This window comes from Tinamus guttatus, unplaced genomic scaffold, assembly GCF_059628265.1.
Source record: "Tinamus guttatus ecotype Peru unplaced genomic scaffold, ASM5962826v1 Tinamus_guttatus_pri_ptg000311l, whole genome shotgun sequence".
Lineage (NCBI taxonomy): Eukaryota > Metazoa > Chordata > Aves > Tinamiformes > Tinamidae > Tinamus > Tinamus guttatus.
Window position 1 is genome coordinate 2,104,437 of NW_028288845.1, and position 20,786 is coordinate 2,125,222.

At 40.4% G+C, this 20,786-nt stretch overlaps 1 protein-coding gene across 1 annotated transcript in view; it reads left to right on the forward strand.

Moving 5' to 3' along the window:
- Window positions 1–16,595: 16,595 nt before the first annotated feature.
- Window positions 16,596–20,786, forward strand: part of COL4A3 (collagen type IV alpha 3 chain) — a 42,482-nt gene continuing 38,291 nt past the window's right edge. The window contains exons 1-6 of the mRNA XM_088528498.1: window positions 16,596–16,650; window positions 17,123–17,167; window positions 17,466–17,528; window positions 18,249–18,302; window positions 19,234–19,260; window positions 19,840–19,917. Coding sequence (XP_088384624.1) covers window positions 16,621–16,650; window positions 17,123–17,167; window positions 17,466–17,528; window positions 18,249–18,302; window positions 19,234–19,260; window positions 19,840–19,917 — 297 coding nt within the window. The 5' untranslated portion in view covers window positions 16,596–16,620. The remainder of the gene's footprint in view (window positions 16,651–17,122; window positions 17,168–17,465; window positions 17,529–18,248; window positions 18,303–19,233; window positions 19,261–19,839; window positions 19,918–20,786) is intronic.

Genomic DNA, 20,786 nt, shown 5'->3' on the forward strand with positions numbered 1-20,786 from the left:
CTATTTGAAAATTCTCACTTGATAGCACCTTTCACCTGCTTTCTAGGTTTGAGATTCACCTTTTCTCTCTTTTTTCTTTCTTTTTTTTTTTTTTGGCAGAAGTCTTCCACAGGACAACGCAATTACATAATTTCACACAATGCATGCTGAGCCTGCTTAGCATGACGTTTTGCCAGGCAAGACTGCCTCTCCTAGTTCAAAGCTTTCTGAAGATACCATGGACTGCTGCAATATCATCAGTACAGTCCACATCAAGGGTTCATAAACCTTTTCTGGATGGATGCCATCAACTATGGTAGCCAGGAGCAGCAGAAAGAATATCCGAGGCAGCTCCTCTCTTTTTTAGCTGCTTTAAGTCACTTATCTGCCCACATGCATACAGACATGTGCTCTCTGACAAACAGAGCAACATTATTTGGTGTTTCACAAGCAAGTAACATGCAGCTGGGCCATGCTTCTTAGCAGCAAGCTCCTCAGGCTCAGAAGTCAGTGAATTAGTTCTGAGATAAGACTGAGGGGAAAAAGACTTTACTGAAGTACTCTGTCCTTCTGTTTTATCTCCCTTGTAAGCTTTCTCTCATCTTGGCTTTAAACTTGCTCACTTCTTGCGAAGAAATTTCCACACAGGGTTTTCATCATTTGACAGCTGACTCAGTATCTATTTATCATAGCAGCACTTCATTCACTAGGTTTCCAGGATTTATTCATTTATTTCTCCTTACAGTGTTTGGTCTGCTTTCTGCTACTTCTCTTTCATTTTGTTTTTCAGGTATTTCTTTGCCCTTGTATTTAAGGGCTGTCTTTTAAGTATTCTGTTCTGTACTGAATGGGAACTACACTATTCATCTTGAAATCTGAAATCACATCATTTTCAAATACTGACCACTTTCTTCCACTGTAATCTCTTTTTTGCTTCTAATTGTGTTGTCTCAGAGAACTTTGCAGCTTTTATTTTCACATTTTTGTAAATTGCCTTCTGTCTAACACCACTTCTCTAATACTAAATTTCAGTTTAACTCTAGGAAGGCTGAATTCCCTGTTGCTCTCTGATGTTCACTATGCCCTCATAGCTTGGACAGATGACCCACATTTGTGTTGATTCACACAAGACTGAGCTGGTATTTTTTTTCCTGCCAGAAAAGCAAGATCCATTTTTATTCATGCATGCCTTTCCAGCAGAGCAGTGTTTGCAAGAAGTTGAACAGTGAGCAAGTTCAAATACTTCCCACAAATAGGGCTGCAATTTGATTCACTAAATGTATTTCACCATTGGTATTTTCAATTACTGGCTACTGTTTCCACCTTTGGCACAGAAGTCAGGCATTACAACAAGTAGGGCAGGCTCAGGTACTGATCAGTTTTAAGCACCCGTTGCTTATATGGAATTGCAGACGTTATCTTTGTCCCTGTTCCTGTGTCAAGAGCAAAGCACTGTTTATATTGACAGGTTTAGGAACCGGATAAATGAGATTGATCAATTTAATGTTCTTTCCATAGAGGAGACTATCTCCTCTGATCTCTGATGGTGATCACAAACCCTGCTTGAAAACGGGACATTTTTTCCCTTCTCCCACCACCTGCCAGCTTACTGCCGCGGCCGCTCGGGGTTTTAGAGCCAAGCCGAGCGCGTCCTTCACGCTGTAGAAGCCCAAGCCCAGGGAGAAACGTCCCGCCGGGGCAGCGGGCGGAACGCCGCGCCGCGCGGGAGCAGCTACTCGCGGTGCGCTGCAAGGGCAGGACGAGGAGTCCTCTGCTGAAGAGAAACACGGCCGCAAGGCAGCCCCCCGCCACGGCGGGCAGCAGCCCCTCGGTTCCCCCGCGCCTCCCCCGGCCCCGCGACCGTCCCGCAGCCCGCGGGGTGCGCGCACCGGGCGGCCGAACCTCGGGTCGGCCGGGCTGCCCCCACCTGCCGCTGCGGCCGCGCCCGGGCCGCCCCCCGCGCTCTCCGCCGGCGCCGGGCGGCCCGCAGCGCGCCAGGTGCGGCCCCTCCGCCCAGCACGGGCGCGGGCCCGGCTCTGGCTCTCACCTCCGCTGCTCCTCCCTCACTCCGTGCCCGCCGGGGACTGAGAAGCGGAGCGCGGCGCGGGCTGGTGGCCCGGGCAGGCAGCGCGGGGGGGAGCGCGGAGGGGCGGCGCGGGGGCCCCGCCCCGGCCCCTGTCCCCACCCCGGGGTGCCGGGAGCGCCGAGGCGGCATCCCCGGGCCAAAAGGCGCGGGTGGGGGCCACACTCTCTGCGCCGAGCTCCGCGGGACGCCGCGCAGGCAGCGCTGAGCGCCGACATGGCCGGCGGCGGCTGCCCCGGCCGCCTGGCGCCGCTGCTGTTCCTCGCCCTGCTCGCGCCGGGCCGCGCCGCGGCGGCGGAGGTGAGTGAGCCAGCGCGGGACGGGACAGAGCGGCGGCGGCCCCGCGGCAGAGCGGGATGCGGCGCCTCAGCCCCGAGCGCGCGCAGTGAGGGCGCCAAACGGTGCTTCGCGGTGTTGAACCTGAGGCGCTTTAGGCGCTCGCGAAAATAAAGTGCGTCACGTCACACGCGTGTGGCGCTGTCCCGTGTAACGGCCGTTAAACGGGCGGCGCCTCGTGCCCACCTGCCGCCGCGGCCCCCGTCCCGTGTAACGGCCGTTAAACGGGCGGCGCCTCGTGCCCACCTGCCGCAGCGGCCCCCGTCCCATGTAACGGCCGTTAAACGGGCGGCGCCTCGTGCCCATCTGCCGCAGCGGTCCCTGTCCCATGTAACGGCCGTTAAACGGGCGGCGGGGAGCGCCCGTCGTGCTCAGTCCGTAGCTCATAGTCCGCCACGGAGCGCTCTCCCGGCGCCCGCCGAGTGGTTTAATGGTCTCCCGCCGGCCGCTCCTCTGGCGTCGCAGCTCGGAGGCTCCTTTACCCCCGCGGCTGTGGGAGTAAACAGCGCTGTGGCGCCCAGTGCTTCTCCCAGGCGACAAAGCTGCCAGCTTCATTACGGCCCCAGATCTCTTTTTTCCCACTGTAATTACCTGTGTTTGGCTCTTCTTGAACTCCAAAGTCCTAGGAGACAGCCCCGATTACATCCAAACCCCTTACTGCCTTTCAACATATTTTACAGTTCTCCTTTTGTAAGTAGAAATTCTGAGTATCTACTTTGTCATCACAAAAATAGAGCGAAATACTGTGCCTGTGGTAAAGGTTATCAGAAGCAGACCTGCTAGTGGTTTTTTTTTTTTTTTAAAGTGATGTAGAAGTGAGATACAAGATCCATTTGCCATTTCAGTCTAGTATACTCGTTTTTACTTTTGAAAAGTCATTCTAGGCTCTGTCTAGATCTGTTCGTTGCTTGAAAGCAAGTGATGAACAAAGCCAAATCCTGTCCTCCCACCTTTGCAGTTTATCCCATTTCTCTGTTCCTCTGCCAGAGCCAGCTGCAATTGCCTGTGCCCGTACGAAGCAAGCCACAGGACAGCTCATTGCGATCCCAGGCTTTATACTAGCAGCTCCTGCTGTCCCCAACACAACACATGCGTCCCTGCGTGCTTGCTCTTGCTGTGCAGCTTCTGCACTGCGTAGTGGCTTTGGTTGTGTAACCCTGTATTGGGTTTTTATCTGCAAGGCAAAGGAAAAGTGGGTATATGCACCACTGAATGTGTCTCCGTAAAGCATTTCCATTCTTTTTCAGCACTTTATTTCAGGAGAATCCAGAATATTTGCAAGTCTAGCAGTCTCCTGTTCATTGGCAGCCTTTCTGCTAAGGATAAATTATGAAGCTCAGAGATACCAGTTTTCTAGAGAAACACTGACATTACTAGAGCCTTCCTTATGCTAAGCCAAGATAGGGAACAGTCAGAAGTGTCCTCTGAGGAAATGTTGCTCTTGAGGCAAAGCTTGAAGGCAATGTATTGGTTCCGTATTGCCCTAAAAATCCAGTGGATTTTAAATATGTTGTTTGAGATTAAACTTGATTTGCAACAGGTAACTGAGGTCAGTTAAAGATTCAGATGTCCTAATTTCTGTTCTTGGTTGAGAACACTGGTATTTGCAAAGAAGAAAGTTAATTCTAAGAAGTTTTATAGGGGATGGAGGAAATAAGAACTTTAAAACAAAATGTTTATCGAAAGCCCTAATTAAATGTTTGTGGTTAATGTTAATTGACATGGATTCATTGATGAGTAAATCAGCTGCTCTTGATTGGACTGTTCGTTACAAACTAGTCATCATTTATGCTTTGGTAAGATAAGTAAAGTGGTGTTTTATCAGCAAGTAATATTAATGCTGTAAGCTTATAGACTGTAAAATGTTTCAGCATAGCAGGGCTATGTTTTTCAGTTTATGTCTCTTAATAACTCAGTAAGTAGTTTATTCTTCTTGCTTAGAGAAGATGGAGATTATTAATATGTACAAATACTTGAGGGGAGAATGTGAAGAGGATGGTACCAAACTCTTCTCAGTGGTGGCCAGCGACAGGACAAGGGATAATGGGTACAAACAGAAACGCTGGAAGTTCCGCCCCTATGTGAGGAAGAACTTCTTTCCTGTGACGGTGACAGAGCCCTGGAACAGGCTGCCCAGAGAGGTTGTGGAGTCTCCTTCTCTGGAGATCTTCCAAATCCGCCTGGATGCCACCCTGTGCCACGTGCTCTAGGTGTCCCTGCTGGAGCAGAAGGGTTGGACCAGAAGATCTCTAGAGATCCCTTCCAACCTCAACCATTCTGTGATTCTGATTCCCAAAGCCAAGAAAGAAAATCTTTAGTTTTGTCTTCTGACATTTGTGTAGCAGATCTGGGCCTTGAGGCCTCTGCAGAGTAGCGAGGAGACATGTTCCCTGCCCTGAGGAGTTTGAGCTTTCTGGCACCTGCTAGGGAGTGTTATTATCCGCATTCTTGGCCACTGGCACGCTATAATTGCATTGTCTGAAAGCTCAGCAGAGTTCCACATCTTTCCATATCAGAGACTTTTCCGCTTGCTTGATGTATTCCTTCGCTCCAAATGCTGATCCCACAGATTAACATACTCTATGTTCTGTGTTTGTATCAATATGCTATTTTCATCGTGTACTACTGGCAGGAAAGCAGTGATAGGAAACTCGGTGACTGTAGGACTTGAAAGTATCTTTGAATTTCCTTTCTCACTTATGCTTATTGTCTCTTAGCAAGTGTTTGCATTCCTTGATTTGTTTTGTTTTTTTAAATAATGTTAAAACCCACATGCAAATACTTACAACAGTCTTCTCCATTAAATATATATATTTTTTGCCTAATAAGCAAATAATTCTGCTGACACAAAGTCTTAAAATATGGCTCTGGAAAAAAAAAAGTGCGGTGTGTTAGCTGAGCTGTGAGCATCTCCTAGCCTGGGAAGAAAGTGATGCAGGATAGTTTGTTTTATTAGGAATGAAAATGTTGGAGGGAAAGAGTAGCTTCAGTGAGAACGGCTTTCTCTGCTTGCCTTTCCTTGTGGCCAGGTTCTTTGTCACACAAGGCAGCTGTGAAGGGAAGATGTGCACCTGAATATACAAAAGAGAGTTCACTGAGCATGGTAGACAAAAACAAATTATTTCTGAAGTGCCCTCTTTGATTTGGTTAATATGATCCTGGCTCTGAAGTCAATGGGAGTGTTACTCTGATCATTTGGCCCAACATATGTTCTTATCCTGGTTGCCTCTATGATTAGCTGAGATTGAGCCATCATCACCATAGAGAAATAGGCCAATGTCAGAGTGTTTGCAGAACAATATAACACTCACAGGGGCCTGCTCTGCTGCCTAAGAAACATGTTCTGTTCAAGCTATATGTTGCATTTTACAATTGCAAGAAGACAGAAACCTCATTTTGAGTGGTCATCTTAATAAAACAACTATGCAAATGCAACTGGTAATACTCTTTTTTTTTTTTTTTTTTTTTTGGTCCTAACATGCACATGTTAAATACATGCGTAAGCAAAACTGTGATCTGAAGTTTTTTTATTGATTAAATAATATTCAAATGATCAAAATTCCTTCTTGATTGCTTTGCATTTTATATAGATACAGCAGCATTTTGTTTTGAGATCTGGACTAGCAATCTCTTCTGCAAGACCTAGAGCTGGTTTATCATAACATGTCTTTGAAACAAAATACTTTGCTATTAAGTGCAACTAGTATGAGATGTCCGGTCATCTGTTTTACTGTCACATTCTCACCCTACTGCCCAGCAGAGTAATACTAGAAGGCTCGGTTTGTTGGCATGAATTACTGGAGCCTAGGAAGAAGGTGGAATACAAAAAGGCTTTTTTTCTTAACTGTTTGCAGTCCCTGTTTCTCAGACATGGAGAAAAAATCAATTTTACCACACTTTTTTCTTTATTTTGATTGTTTGTGTTTATTTCTTAGCAGTTTTATGATAGGGTACAAGTCTTGCGAGTTTTCAAGTCTTCCACTTTGCCTGGTTAAATGAAGGCTTTTTAACTAGGGCTCTATGCTGCACTTTTCCACATACTATTTAGTAGGGAATTATAAGGAAGTTACTTTTTAAGATCTTAGAGCCTTTTAGAAAAGGAGAAAGCAAAGCATGCATGATAAGCTTTCCCAAACAAACTACTGTTGCTTTCATTCCTGTTGGCGTTATTTAAGATGCGCAAATTGTTTGATTCGGTGCTAACCATTCCGTGGCAGGTTAGCCAGAATTCATGAGCTCATGATATCTATTCTTTGTTCTGTTAAGATGACCTAGCAAGCGTTTGAAGTGTGTTAGCAAGCAAGAGCAGCTGAACAAGCTAATTAAGCACCTATAAGAGTTTGCTACAAAAGAGTGCTGTGGCTTGAATTGCCCATTCCTTTTTGCTTGCAGAAAGAAAGAATATTCATCTTTGTTGCTTCAGCAGAGTTCTAGATCAGGAGATGAAATCCACAGCAGCGCCTTGTTCTTGGAGTGCCTTGGAGATTTTAGCAGCCTGAGTGAACAGAGTGAACAGTGTGGTCCCGCTTCTGATAGCCCTAATCAGAGTGGCTTTCACCCTAATGAGATTATTTGTAAAGTTAAGATATTGGTCATTGTAAATCTAAATATGAAAACTTTCTTGTGTTCTTAGCAAAAGTTAGCCATCTTTCTCTGTTTAAAGGAGAAGTAATTCTGTGTCTTTTGCTGTTCACAGAACACAGGCAAAACAAAGAAACGAGATATTCAATTGAGAGTTTCACCTGACTGTTTTCCAAAAATACCCACAACATGCCAGGTCTAGTTACATAGATACTGGGTAATTTCAGACAGCTTCTGCAACACAAGCCTTAGTGGACATCACTATACAGTTCACTAACAATTTAAGACAGTGTATACACTAAGGTGTTCTTTCGTTAAATGAAAACATTTTACCTATGTTGTTCCAGAGTATCCATATACTCACTGGAGGTTCCTAAATCCTACCATTCCCCTGCTCTCTAGATTTTTACTATCAGTGAGCAGGAGCGGAGGGAGAAGGTCCATATGATTAATTGCCTGGAATCTGAATCTGCCTGGACAAGAATACATTTGACACTGTGGAAGTTGTGTGTAGAAGTACGAGCGAGGTGTCAAAATGATATACTCATATAAGACCAGTATAAGCAACTATGCTGTAGTTACTTCCTTGGAAACCCTATGCAGACAGGCCTTGGGCTCATGTGTAGCAAAAAAAAAAAAAAAAAGGCAGTATTTAGCAAGTGTAATCAAATAAATTTTGCAGGCTGTTATATATATATATATATATATATGTATATTTTTCAGGAACATGACTTATCTCAGTTAAACACAATTAAGAGATACCAAAAGTTGTATTAAATCTTTTCTTCCTTCTGTTTTACTTTTTCTTTCTAAATTTTATTGCAAGAAACAAAACAAGAATAGAAAACTTTTAAGCTGGACAAAAACAATCTCCTATTGTGCAATGTGATGAAGTGGGTTTGTTTGTTTGTTTGTTTTTCCTATGATTATGAATGCTCTTTTGCAGCACATAGCCAGTAATACAAGGCCCATGTCACCAAGAAGGGCTATTGACTCAGTAGTTATTTGTTGAGGAAAGTTCCCCCTGCAAGTGTTTAATGAAGTTTATTCAATAACTGCAGCGTTGTCTGTAGCATTACAGTTGTCTTCTGTCCTGTCCTTTGAGATCAATTCTCCCTACGTAAGACATTATTGACTGAGCTGTTAAAGTTGCAGATGTATTTCTTTTTAATGAAAGGATGGAATTAAATAATTTTCGTCAAGTGCTAGATGTTCCACTGATAGGTAAAGTAATACAAATGCTGATTACATGCATTGGTGTTAACAGGAGTCGTCCAAGGTAGGAATGTCTGGCTTCCTTCCAATTTACAAGTGACTACACAATGTTTCAGGGTTTGGGAACTGACATATTTTCCTTCATCTCCTCATCTCTATTTGTGCTCGATGTTGTCTATATTTATTGAAGGTTTAATAATTTGGTTTTGTTGTACTGGTCCAGTGATCACTAAAAAAAACATCAAGTTCATAGTGGTCTTTGAAAATTTTAATGAATTCATGTTTGATGCTTAGAATGCATGAAAAACTTCTAGTATACAGATTGTAATTGTGAGACTGGTATTTTGTTTTGATAGCAATGTTTGGGAGTGAGGGGACTTGATTTTCGAGTACTTTCTATGCTCTATCGTGATTTACAGTTGTGCAATGTGAGGAATATGCTGCCAAGGTCACATACCTACTAATGTCTAGATAGTATCACTAACTTTGCTAGTCTGTTTATCTATTCTAAGAGAAGGGCACCTTAAACTGAGAATATTTTTCGCTCTATAGCTTTTCCATAGTAGGAACTCTTTTTCTATAGAGCTGTGCTCTCAGATACTCTGTCTGGGCAGGTTAGAATGAATTGACAAAAACAAAATTGTGTCTAAGCTAAAGGCCTTAGTTAGCACCCTGATGTTCCTCAGAAACTACAGCCTTTCACATTCCTGTGCAGCATTCCTATCCCAGCACAAGTCTGTAGTGAAGATAAAGGCTAAAGAAAAGTTTTTCACTTATTGCAACAACCTGTACCACAGCGTTTTGCATCTGCTTTTATTAGATGCAACAGAAAACAGAGAATGTTAGAGAAATGGGCGCTTTTGTGGTTGTAAGGCATATATCAACACCAACGATTTGAGTGATATTATCTGCTGTGCCCAGTTGTGGTTTATAGCTGGAATGTGTAAAATTGCTGTATTGCATTGAGACAGCCAGGAAGAATCCAGAAATCTCAGTGTGTTAGCAGCCCTGAAAATGTATAATTAAGTTTCTTAAAGAAATTGTCTCACTGGTATTTAATCTTTAATAAATACTAGAATTGTAGAGAAATTAGAGAAAACTGAAAATGAGCTGATACTTCTACTTAGAAGGGACCATCGTGAAGACCTGCATTCCTGGCAAAATGGTGGAAAAGAGAAGGGAAAAAAAAAAGTATCACAGAAAAGTAGTTTTTGTCCAGCATGTTCATTTTTTTAATACAGTTTTCACCCTAGTGATCCTAGAAGATGAGGGCTAATGAGAGGATAGGTGATATGCTAATAAAAACCAAGTTTAAGTGAAAAAGGGTACATGAATTTTTAATAATGAGCCTGGTGATCTATGAGAACTGCTTAGGCAGGAAAGTGACCACTTTAGCATGAGCTTGAGAGAAGACACCTGGATTATTCTTTTGCAATTAATTAATTTGTTTTAAAATCCCTCATGTTGCACAATAATTTTAAGTCAACCAGAATTGGATTAGAATCAGTGGAGTTCACCCATGAAATTAAAGACCAGTCAGGTCAAAACTGTAAATTTGAGCCCCACTTCAACCAAATTACTGTATTCTAATAGAATATGTTTAGATCCATCTCAGCTTTCCTCTGAATGTCTTTCTTGGCAGTGATAATACTGCATGGTACTGAATAAAGCTCCTGGTAACTACCAAGGCTTCATCTGAACCCTATTTGAAGAAGATGGTGCCTGATCTCGCAGTAATATCGCTTTCTGGCTGGCTGTCCTAGTACAGTGTCTTTAATATAAATGTATGTATTTTTTAATTGTAGCTGACCTATTCTGATCTTCTCTGAATCTGGAAAAAGCAAAGATACCCTGATTAGTTTGTCATCATTTGCGTAACTCCAAAATGAGATCAGCGAATGAATATCGATTGGTTCATTACCATCTCTGTCTCATTTTACCTGCTCCCATAAAGGTAGCATAGGTACATGCCTTCTGTTTTGCATGTGAAATTAACTTTTCAGACTTCTGATACAGTATCACTTAAATCTAGCTCTCAGATCAGATAGAAGAAAGAATCTTCTTTATGTATACCAAGGAATTAAGTATTTAATGCTTATAACTCTTTAAAAGTCTCGCTAGAGACATTATTCACCCATTAATCCATCTAGAAGAACCCATAGATATAATAAATTCTTGGAGGATTTGTTTTTTCGTGGCCAGTCATTCCACTTTGTTTTATTTTGTAAATGAGTATTTAAATAACTGTTCTCTTGTTGGCTACCCGCTGCATGGATTCATCTCACCTAACTTAAGGCACCTGAAAGAGCAGCAGCTACTGCCACTAGTTGCCTAGTTAAAAGGCAGGTACCTGCAGCATCTTCCCTCGTTTCTGCAAGAAGCATTGAAAAGAGAGTTATTCCCAGCTGGATGTTGAGTTTCCTTCCTAGTCAGTGGAAATAGACAGACAAGATCAGCTGCATAGGAGATGGAAACAATTTCCTGAGACCAGACAGCTCATTTTTGAGTGATGAAGATGGATGAAATTTATTGTAATTTGTGGGAAGCAAAGGACTGTCTGAAAGATGTTCTCGAGTTCTGTAAAATGTTTTACCTGAGCATATTAGATATAGAAGGATTCAAATGTAATGGCTCTGACATTATTCTTTTAAAACATAATGGAGAACACTTTCTCTCTTATTTTGTCTTCTGTTCTTTGAGAATGCCACTGGAAAAGTTATAAATTTGGAACAGTGCTGCTGTTGTATCATGACCAGCTGTAGGGGTTAATTAATTCTGTCTTCAGGATCTAAAAAGATTTTTCATCCCATCTTAAAAGCTGTGTTCTTGTAAGTTGCAGTTGTTCTTTCTTACGATTTCATACAGTTCAAACAAATCTTTATGACAAATATATGATATTTAGCCCCATACTAAATGGACTTGTACAACAATGTAAGTCATGGTGGTAGACATATAGGTACCAAAATGAGGGGAAATAGCCTTTTCTTTCTGAAGTGATGCAATTGAAATCATTCAGCAGAAGCTTCACAAATGAAGGGAACAGTTAAAGTATACAAAGACTATAAATGCAATTTATTCCATGTTGATTTGACATACATAACTTTTGATAATCATAATGATATTTTAGCATATGTAGTATTTATCTTAATAATGGATTATTATTTTTCTTCTCCGCTCCAGTGACATAGGCCATGTCTGCATGAGTGTGGAAATATCCTTTGCAGATGTGTGCTAGCGGTACTGGGCTAAAGCACATGAGAGCTGTGGCAGGAAGAGGGCTTAGAGGGGTTAACTGGTCCTGTGTTCACCCGGGATCTCAGGCGTGTTTTGCAGCGCTGCTGAGTTTCACGCCGCTGAAAACTTCCTAGTACAGCTGCTAGATAATTTAGAGTCATGCTGTCTATCCAGTTACATGCTCAGCTTCTTTCAAATTTTGTTTTTCCCACTTAATTTCAGTGAGAACAATTTAAAAAAAAAAAGTATATTCTCAATTATTGAGTTTTCCCAAATTCTTGTTGACGATTGAGATGAGAACCAAACAGAAGTTGAGATGCTGCATAGATGCTGTAGCATAGATGCTGCCCTCCAAGAAAACTTTAAACAGACGTCTTAATAAAAACTGTGAGGTATGACTCATCCTTCACTAAAGAACACAATGAAATGAATCATTTTCTTATGAATTTTTTATCTTTTTCTTTTACAGAACTGTGTGTGCAAAGGTAAAAGTCCTTGCCTTTGTGATAGCACGAAAGGTAATAAGGTAAGAGAAAATACATAGCAAACTATTTGCTGGTATAAAATTTGCTTGATGATATAATTGCAAATTTTTGCTGTTGTAATTGTTTGCTGGTATTGTTTGTATTACCTTACAATATATCCATTAAAATAACTCTACATGCACTCTTTAACTAAGAAGACCTTTGCATGCTTTTTTTCTTTCTTTTTTTTTTTAATAGTAAAAAACATCTTAAACATGAATTAATGCATTTTTTGTTATCAACACAACAACTGTCTGAAGCAGCAGGTCCCTTTTACAAACTCTTAACAAGTGCCTGCAGACAGCATTACCTTGGCAACAGCTTTCCAATTACAGATTTCATATTGTCCTGAACAGAGTCCTGTTCAGAGTCTCCCTGTTTCTGTCTTTGGATCTTGCACCGCTCCCAACCTTTTCTGGACCCTGAAGGGAAGCTATGTGTGCTGGTACTAATCGGATAAGTCTTCTGCAGACCGAGACAAGAGATGAGTTTCTGGGCCCTATACAGAAACACCTTACCAGCAGCTGGGAGCAGTGTCAAGTCAAAAGTAACAGAGCTGTAAGATCTGCCTGTTGCCAATAGTAGCTTGGCAGAACTTCTGTGTGGCTTTTAAACAAATGTGAATTATACAAATGCCAAATTCTTTCATATTCTTGCTTGTAGTTGGAAAACAACTGATGCAAAAATTAAGGTGACATTATTAAAGAAATCATGACTACAATTCAGGCTAATTCTGGACACGGTGATTGGCATACTAAACCTTAAAATAGGTTCCGGGCATGCAACATTAGGATGTCCGGATAAGCTTGGAGTTGCATATATTCTTACTGATCCATACATCCATCCTCCTGTACTTTTACTGTCAAGAAAGTACATCATATTGCACTTCCAGTCGTGGCTTGAGAAGCTCAATTTCAGTGATGGAGAAAATTTATCTAAAACTAAATTATATGTTCACTATTAAAACATATTTTAAGAAAACACTCCCATCCTTAAAAAATCTTGATGTATTTTTATTTCCCTAGATTGTCTAACTTGACTTTGCTCAAACCTGTATAAATTGGGACCAATTGAAAACTAAGAAAAAATAACTTAAGCTGCCCAATAAAAGGAAAAATATCAGTAAAATTGAACACCAGCTACATATCTTCATTACGTACCTTCATATCTTCACGTTAAATCAGCTGAGAGCTTGAAAGGTAACAGTTGTGGCTTACCTTGATGAGAATTTCCATGTAGTCTTGGCAAACGAGGGCAAGTAAATTATCATTTTGCTTAGTAACATCCTAAACATCCTAAAAAAACTGTCAAAGACCATAGCTGATCTTTCAGCAAGAACGGGAGGATAAAATTGTCTGTGCTATCTAGAGCTGAGAGGTGTTGGGAAGAGCAGATTGCCACTCGGTAGCTGGCAAACACGGAGGAATTGATTCATTTTTCTGTGCCTTAGTTCTTCACCCCCTCCAGTGGCAGATCTTGGTATAGCTTTTTTATTATTTTATTTGACTATGCTAGATGAAATAACTATTTGTTTTATAAAGCTATAGCATCTAGTAATTTAGAGTTCAAAGGTACTTCACAATGTACACAAGTTTCAGCTGCGTTCAGATACTCCAGGATTATCTTCTATGCTTATATATATTTAAATTCAGAAGCTGTTTTAAATTTAGTCTGTTTGGTGGGCGGTTTGAGTTTTTTATATATATATAATATATATATAATTCTTCTCTGATGAAACGATAATAAAATTGGATCTGAGAGAATAGATAACTCCATTCTCTCTATTCTATATCATGCTATGGTGTGAAAGGGTTTGAACAGGCAACGGTTTGAACAGGCAACTCTTCACTGATGTAAAATTGAGCAGACTGAGTTGCTGCTATATGTAGAGATGATCTTTTTTTTCTATGAGTTTCTAAGCTTGAAGCGCTGTAGTTTTACAAGAATAAGACTAGCATCTTCATTATATTTAAATAAAAAAATAAAAATATCCCAGCAACTGTAGCTTAGCCTCCAGTATTCTGTAGCTTTAATTATCAGTGTTTTCTCTGCATGGTTTGGCCATTTGAACTTGACCTTAAAGAGACAAAAAAAAAAAAAAAAGATGTAAAGGGGGTTGGTGGCTTAGTCCTTGAGATTCAGAATTTAAAAAAAAAAAAAAAAAAGTTACCTCTTATAGGAAATTCCTTTTTATTCTATATAAACAGTTTTATTGTATTTGGCTCACACTGTTTCTTTACATGGTTTGCATAAAGATGTTTGCAGTGATGGTTTGGAACTGACCCTTCTGTACAGCAGCAGCCATTCCATTTGCCAAGTAGAAATTGGGAGTGCCATGATGGATTCATGTTTGGAGTGTTCCTGTGGGCTAAGGTCACTGTAGACACAATAAGAAGGCATGCATATCAGCTGCATAATAAACTTTTCCCGCTGCTAGTTAACTTCTGTACTCGGCATAAAGTTGAGTACTCACGTCTATGGTATCTTCACTGATGCTTATGAACATGTTACTTCAGTGGTACTGCAGGACTAACCACAAGAGCAGGTCAGTATGCTCAAGCATTATCTAATCTATTACTAGCAAAATATCAGTTGAGGTACACAAAATGATGAAAACCTTAGAAATAAGTTATTGAAAGGAGACTTCAAAGGTGTTGTAAGGACTGCTTTCTCTTCATGTTTACAGGGTGAAAAAGGCTTCCCTGGCATTCCCGGTCCAGCTGGTGTTAGAGGCTTTCCTGGCCCAGAAGGGCCTCCAGGGCCACAGGGAGCTAAGGTAGGTTTCCATCCGTGTGTGTGCATGTGAGAGAGAGAGAGAGCGAGAGAGAGGCTGTGCTCCTCTGTGAGGGAGAGCTCTGGCAGAGGTAAAAATCTTGTGGAAGAAGGAAACCTTTTTCTCATTCAGTGAGGTGTGGTGTATGTCGTCACCAGCGTTGATGGGACCTGAACAGACTGGACAACTGGGCGGTGAAAAACCTCATGCAATTCAACAAGGCCAAGTGCAAGGTCCCGCACCTGGGGAGGAATAACCCCAGACACCAGTACAGGCTGGGGACTGACCTTCTGGAGAGCAGCCCTGCAGAGAAGGACCTGGGTGTCATGGTGGACAACAAGTTGACCATGAGGCAGCAGTGTGCTCTTGTGGCCAAGAAGGCCAATAGGATCCTGGTTGCGTTAAGAAGAGCGTCTCCAGCAGGTCGAGGGAGGGGATCCTGCCCCTCTACTCAGCCCTGGTGAGGCCACATCTGGAGTATTATGTCCACTTTTGGGCCCCACAGTACAAGAGGGATGTGGAGCTGCTGGAGAGAGTCCAGCACAGGGCTACAAGGATGATCAGGGGCCTGGAACATCTGCCCTGTGAGGAGAGGCTGAGGGAGCTGGGCCTGTTCAGCCTGGAGAAGAGAAGACTGAGAGGGGATCTAATCAGTGTCTATAAGTACCTCAAGGGAGGCAGTGAGGAGGATGGTGCTGGCCTCTTTTCACTGGTGGCCACTGGCAGAACTAGAGGAAATGGCCACAAACTGAAACACCAAAAGTTCCACAGGAACTTAAGGAAAAAATTCTTAACAGTGAGGGTGACAGAGCATTGGAACAGGTTGGCAAGGGAGGTTGTGGAGTCTCCTTCTCTAGAGATCTTCAAAATCCGCTTGGACGCAGTCCTGTGCCACATGTTCTAGGTGACCCTGCGTGTGCAGGGGGGTTGGACTAGATGACCCTTCCAACCTTAAGCATTCTATGATGATATCTGACTGAGTAGATGATGTGAATATGGGATTTTGTTGTCAGCTGTCTGGTGGCCAGTGCTAAAGCATCTAGACCAAACTGCCAGAGCGAATGCACGTGGGTCTGAAGGATTTGTAGCACCATCCCTGCCATTTTGTCTTAACAGTGCTGTCTGACATCAGTGACTGGAAATGGAGGAAACAAACTACTACTAAGACAAATAATTAAGTGAAATAGTCTTAAGAAAAATTGGATAGGTGAACTTTGAGATCTTGCTCTGTTTAAGTATCATCAAGTGGCACAGTTGCTTTACAGTATGGAGAGAGTGGCTTTGGTGACATGGGCTTTCTTTCCACAGTCTGAAAACAGGCCTAAAGGAATAGAAGAAGGAAATATATCACTTTATTTATATTTGCCTTGAGGGGCATCATTCCTGTTATGATTAATAAATTGACTCTTTGATGAATAGATTATTTATGTGCAAGTTTGGCCAGAACTCAGCCATAGTGTAAATCAGAAAGAAAGACTGAAGGAACTGCCATAATCACATATATCTTGGGCCTGTGCTAGTGTAACCCTCCTAGCCCTTATTCACACCTTTAAAAGTTGTTTGTAATTCTCTTTTGGGTGTTATTGCAATAGTCTATCCTATTTCCTTTTACTTTCCATAGTATTATTTTTAATAATGCTAATTATACTATCGTAATTTAATAATACTATTTTTTTAATAATAACCTCTGAAAAGAAGGCAAGAAATAAGGATAATTTAAATAACAAGGTCATCTGTTAGTCTGAATGTATGTCATAGTGTATTCCAGGTAGCCATTCCTTTTCTGAAGCCTGTGTGCATGCTGGTACTAGTATTAAAAATGGATGCATTTTATGTTGATATATGTGCAATTTAATTTTTGGGGTTTTTTTGTGGCTTAGGGTTCTCCAGGACTTATGGGCTTACCTGGGTCTAAAGGTATACGTGTAAGTATTTCTATTTTAAACAAATTTGAATGTATTAACGTTATGTTAAATGCTAACTTGGTTCAATATTTTGTGGAAAAATAAAAACAAAACACTACGATTATCTTAACGTTATTTTAAAACTTTTGACTCTCTACTTTTTATAACTTGCTCCATTTTGTTACACGTTATATACAGGGTTTGTGCTGTGTGTATTTAGTAGTGATGTGTGCTGTGAATGAGTCCAACCAGAATTCCATAAGGGGCTGTTAGAAGGGGGTTGTTTCTGGGGGTGACTTACCTATTTTTAATAGTTCATAAGCTACCATTATACTTAGTACACATTCAGAGGAAATCGGGTTAAGGAAGATAAAGTAATGAAGTAACAGTCTTTTGGAAGAATCATACTCAAATTTATTCTCATAAGTAGAATAAAAGAATGCACCATGAGCTTTTCCCTAATAATTTTCCACCTCTGTGTTTATATCTTTAGGGACTCCCAGGAATACCTGGATTTTCAGGTCCCCCAGGTCTTCCAGTAAGTAAAAACAAATCTGATTTACCCAGTTTATCTCTTAACACAATTTTAACTACGCAAATGTCCTCAAGCAATCATGCTCATTCTAATGTCAACATCAGCATTGTCTCTATCAATTAAGATAAAGATAAGAATCGCTGATGCTAAGATCGTTATTCAGTTGTAGTGGTTGAAGAACACATTGTAGTCTGTTGAGTCTTTGTGAAACTTTTCTCCAACATAAACTATTTCAACATTGCTATTAAGGAATATGAATGTTCAAAAACAAAGCCTGTGTCAACTTTGCACTTGTTCTTAGGGTGAGCCGGGAGCTGTTGGTCCTCCTGGGCGCCCGGGTGTTCCAGGATGCAATGGCACAAAGGTAGAAAACAAGCTGCATGTTATGAGTGTGAGGATTGTGTTTGACTGTGCTTAGGAGTGGCCAAAAAGCATTCCTCATTTTCCCCGTGGTATACCGCTCTTTTAATTTGTGTTGGTTTATGTCTTTATTCACTAGGACAATATTAAATCAAGACAATGACAACAGGGAGAAAGTGCTGCCTTTGTGTGCAAGATAGATAATGTAGTAATACATGTTAATGACTTGTGTTAAAAAATTATGAATAACCTGATATTTGCTGTCTTGATAAATAAAAGTTGTTTCACTGAAAGTTCAGAAGATCTAATCAATTTAGTCTAACCAGTCTTTCTGTTGAAAGGTTATTAAAGATTATATCTACCTTGCAGTTGATAATTCATACATTGTGAAAGGAAATAATAGAAAAGGCATAATATAACATTGAAAGTTGTTTACTTGTTCTGCTTTGCTTATAGCTCTCAGCATTCTTAAAATCAGAAGAATGCCCACTACAGAGAATCATAACTTTCTGGTGAAAAGATGGTTTGGCATAGCCAATAGAGCCTGCTCCGTGGGCAAGAGATCAAGCCATACATAGTCAGACTGTGACCTTCTTAACGAATTTAGCCATAATGCAACTTATAGTTTTAACCTGATAATGTAAAAACATCTTTCACAATCACCTCTACTAAAATCAGTATCCAAATAATAATGCACATTAACAGCCACCCTTGCTACTTCCAGGGCGATCGAGGTTTTCCAGGTCCTCCAGGTAGAAGAGGTACTGCAGGTGTTCCAGTAAGTCTCTGTGAAGTTCGTGATTGTGTGCATTTCAACCAGATATAGCCATATTCTGAAAGAGTGTAAAGCCTCAAATTAACTGGTCTTAACAGCTCTTTCTCCTTGTTTGAATAATACAGCTATCCTATTTTATTAATATGAAAACTTTGGGGAAAAGAAATAAAGGTTAAGCATGAAGTATAATCTGATGCATGTTGGACTTTGACTTAGGCAATTAATTCTTGCAAATTCATCCTCTGCTGTCAGCTTTTTAGTGTCTCAAGCTGTAGTACTGCAGTCTCAGGAGATATTCATGAAGATTTTCCACTCAAATTTCAAAAAGTGTCCAATATGTATTTAATTGATTCCAATTTCAGTTAATGCCCAAGCATCTTTATTGACTTAATGAGGCCACATCTTTGACAGAACAAGGAATCAAAGCTAGGTCTTCTGATTTTTGTCTTCATTGCTTTAAACCTAGGATGTGAGGGTGTGTTTTGTTTTTGATTTTTCCTCCCTCTGTAGAAATATATATTAAATTTGCTTCTAAACAGCAAATGGAAAAAGGAATGCTGCCTGTCAAGTTCCATTGGCTTCAAATATGATACTTTCTAAACATGATCTTTAATACTCCACCCGCACTCCTCGTGTTTTTTTTTTTTTTTTTTTTTGGTTGTTGTTGTTGTTGTTGGTAGTGTTTTTTTTCTTTAAGATCAGGCTTCAGAAAAGATGAGGCCTGATCAAAAGATCAGGCTTGTAAAACTGTGGCTGCAAGACTGTGATATTTTTCAACAATATGTCCTTTCTCCTGAAATTGAAGTCTGGCATGGCAAACCTGTATGTGGAGATCATACATAGAGATCATTGCGCTTGGAGAATAGTTTGAATGTGTCCTTTCACCATTCTCTCTCATCTTTTTCTGTAATATGATTATTGTTCTTCTCTTTAGGGTATCCCTGGCATGAAAGGAGAAAAGGTCAGTTATTTCACAAAATAAGTTGTAAATATTTACTGATGATCAAAATTTTGTATATATATTTGTTACTGGAAAAGAGTTCTTGATGTCTTCATCTGCAGTAAATAGGTTTATTATCCAGAAGGATCCACAAACTCTGGTGTCTGGTGTATACTAATGGCATCCACCTTGCAGTCCAACACAGTATTTCTTTTTCCTTTAGCTACTGTCATTGTATGCTATAAGTTTAGCTGTTTCAAAACACATGAAGAACTAAGCATCTCTTCAAAATAGCTTACAAATTTGTTTGGAATTCTACAGATGTGCTAGAGTATTTTAAAAGGGAGGGGAAAAAAGTAATTAAAAAATTAAAAGGGTCCAGACGACAGATGAGAGAAGTATGTATGTCTGAAATTAAGACTGCTTCTAACCAATAGGAGTGATATGGCTGAAAATGGTACATTCTATTGGAATCTGTATGGAATTCTCATTCTGTTTCTCAGCCCCCCCTATTCTGTATTAGCAGACTTGAAGTTTAAGTTCCAGTAAAGAGCACTACATCATAACCTTATTGTCTTGGATTTTTTTCTAATTGTCCAGGGCTGCCCTGCAGATGGCTATAACCAAGGATATGATGCAAAAGGTGACCCTGGATTGCCAGGAATGCCTGGACTTCAGGTAATGCAGTGAGATATATATATAGAGAGATATTTACGTATATATGTGCATATAAAAATTTACAAGTATGTATCATTAGTTTCTAAACTAACAAGTAACCGTTTCTCTAAATATTATTAACTTCATTTAATTTAGTTAATATATACGAAAGGTTTCTTGTGACTTTTCAATACTTAAGAGTACCCAAAGTCAGTAGTAATGAGTTTTCTCATAAGAATGAGAAATCTCCATCATACATTAGTAAAGCAGTATGCAAAAGTCAGGAGGCAGACAACACGAGTAATCATATACAATTATTTAAATGTTAATGAAATGAGTGAAAATTCTAGTGTATGTTAAAGTGATGCAGTTAAACCAACTAGATGTGCAGCTTGCTATGGAAATAATTTTCATGAATACATGTTAATATACTTTGGAATAATAATTTGGTCAATTTATCACATTACTGTTCTCCCACTGCAGCGGCAGGGAGGAAACTGGGTACCTATGTTATCAGTTTTAATAAAGACATCTTAGTCAGTGGGCAAGAGATGACATAAAAGCAAAGAAATTATTAGCATACTTTAAAAAAAAGTCAACTAAAATGTTGTTGTGACCTTCAATGGTATAATTCCACATACAATGTTGTATTTACCTCTGATCACCCAGTCTCAAAACAGATACTTAAGAGATTAAGAAAATACTTTTGAAATGAAGACAACTGCCATAGGTAACACTGGAAAGATTAGTCTTGTTCAGCTTCTAGAGAATCATTAATACAAGACATTATGATCCATACTTACAAAACACAGATTGATAGAAGATGAAGAGTAGGCTTTTCTTTTAAACCTAACAATAAATGGAGGACAGCTAACAATCAATGGAGGAAT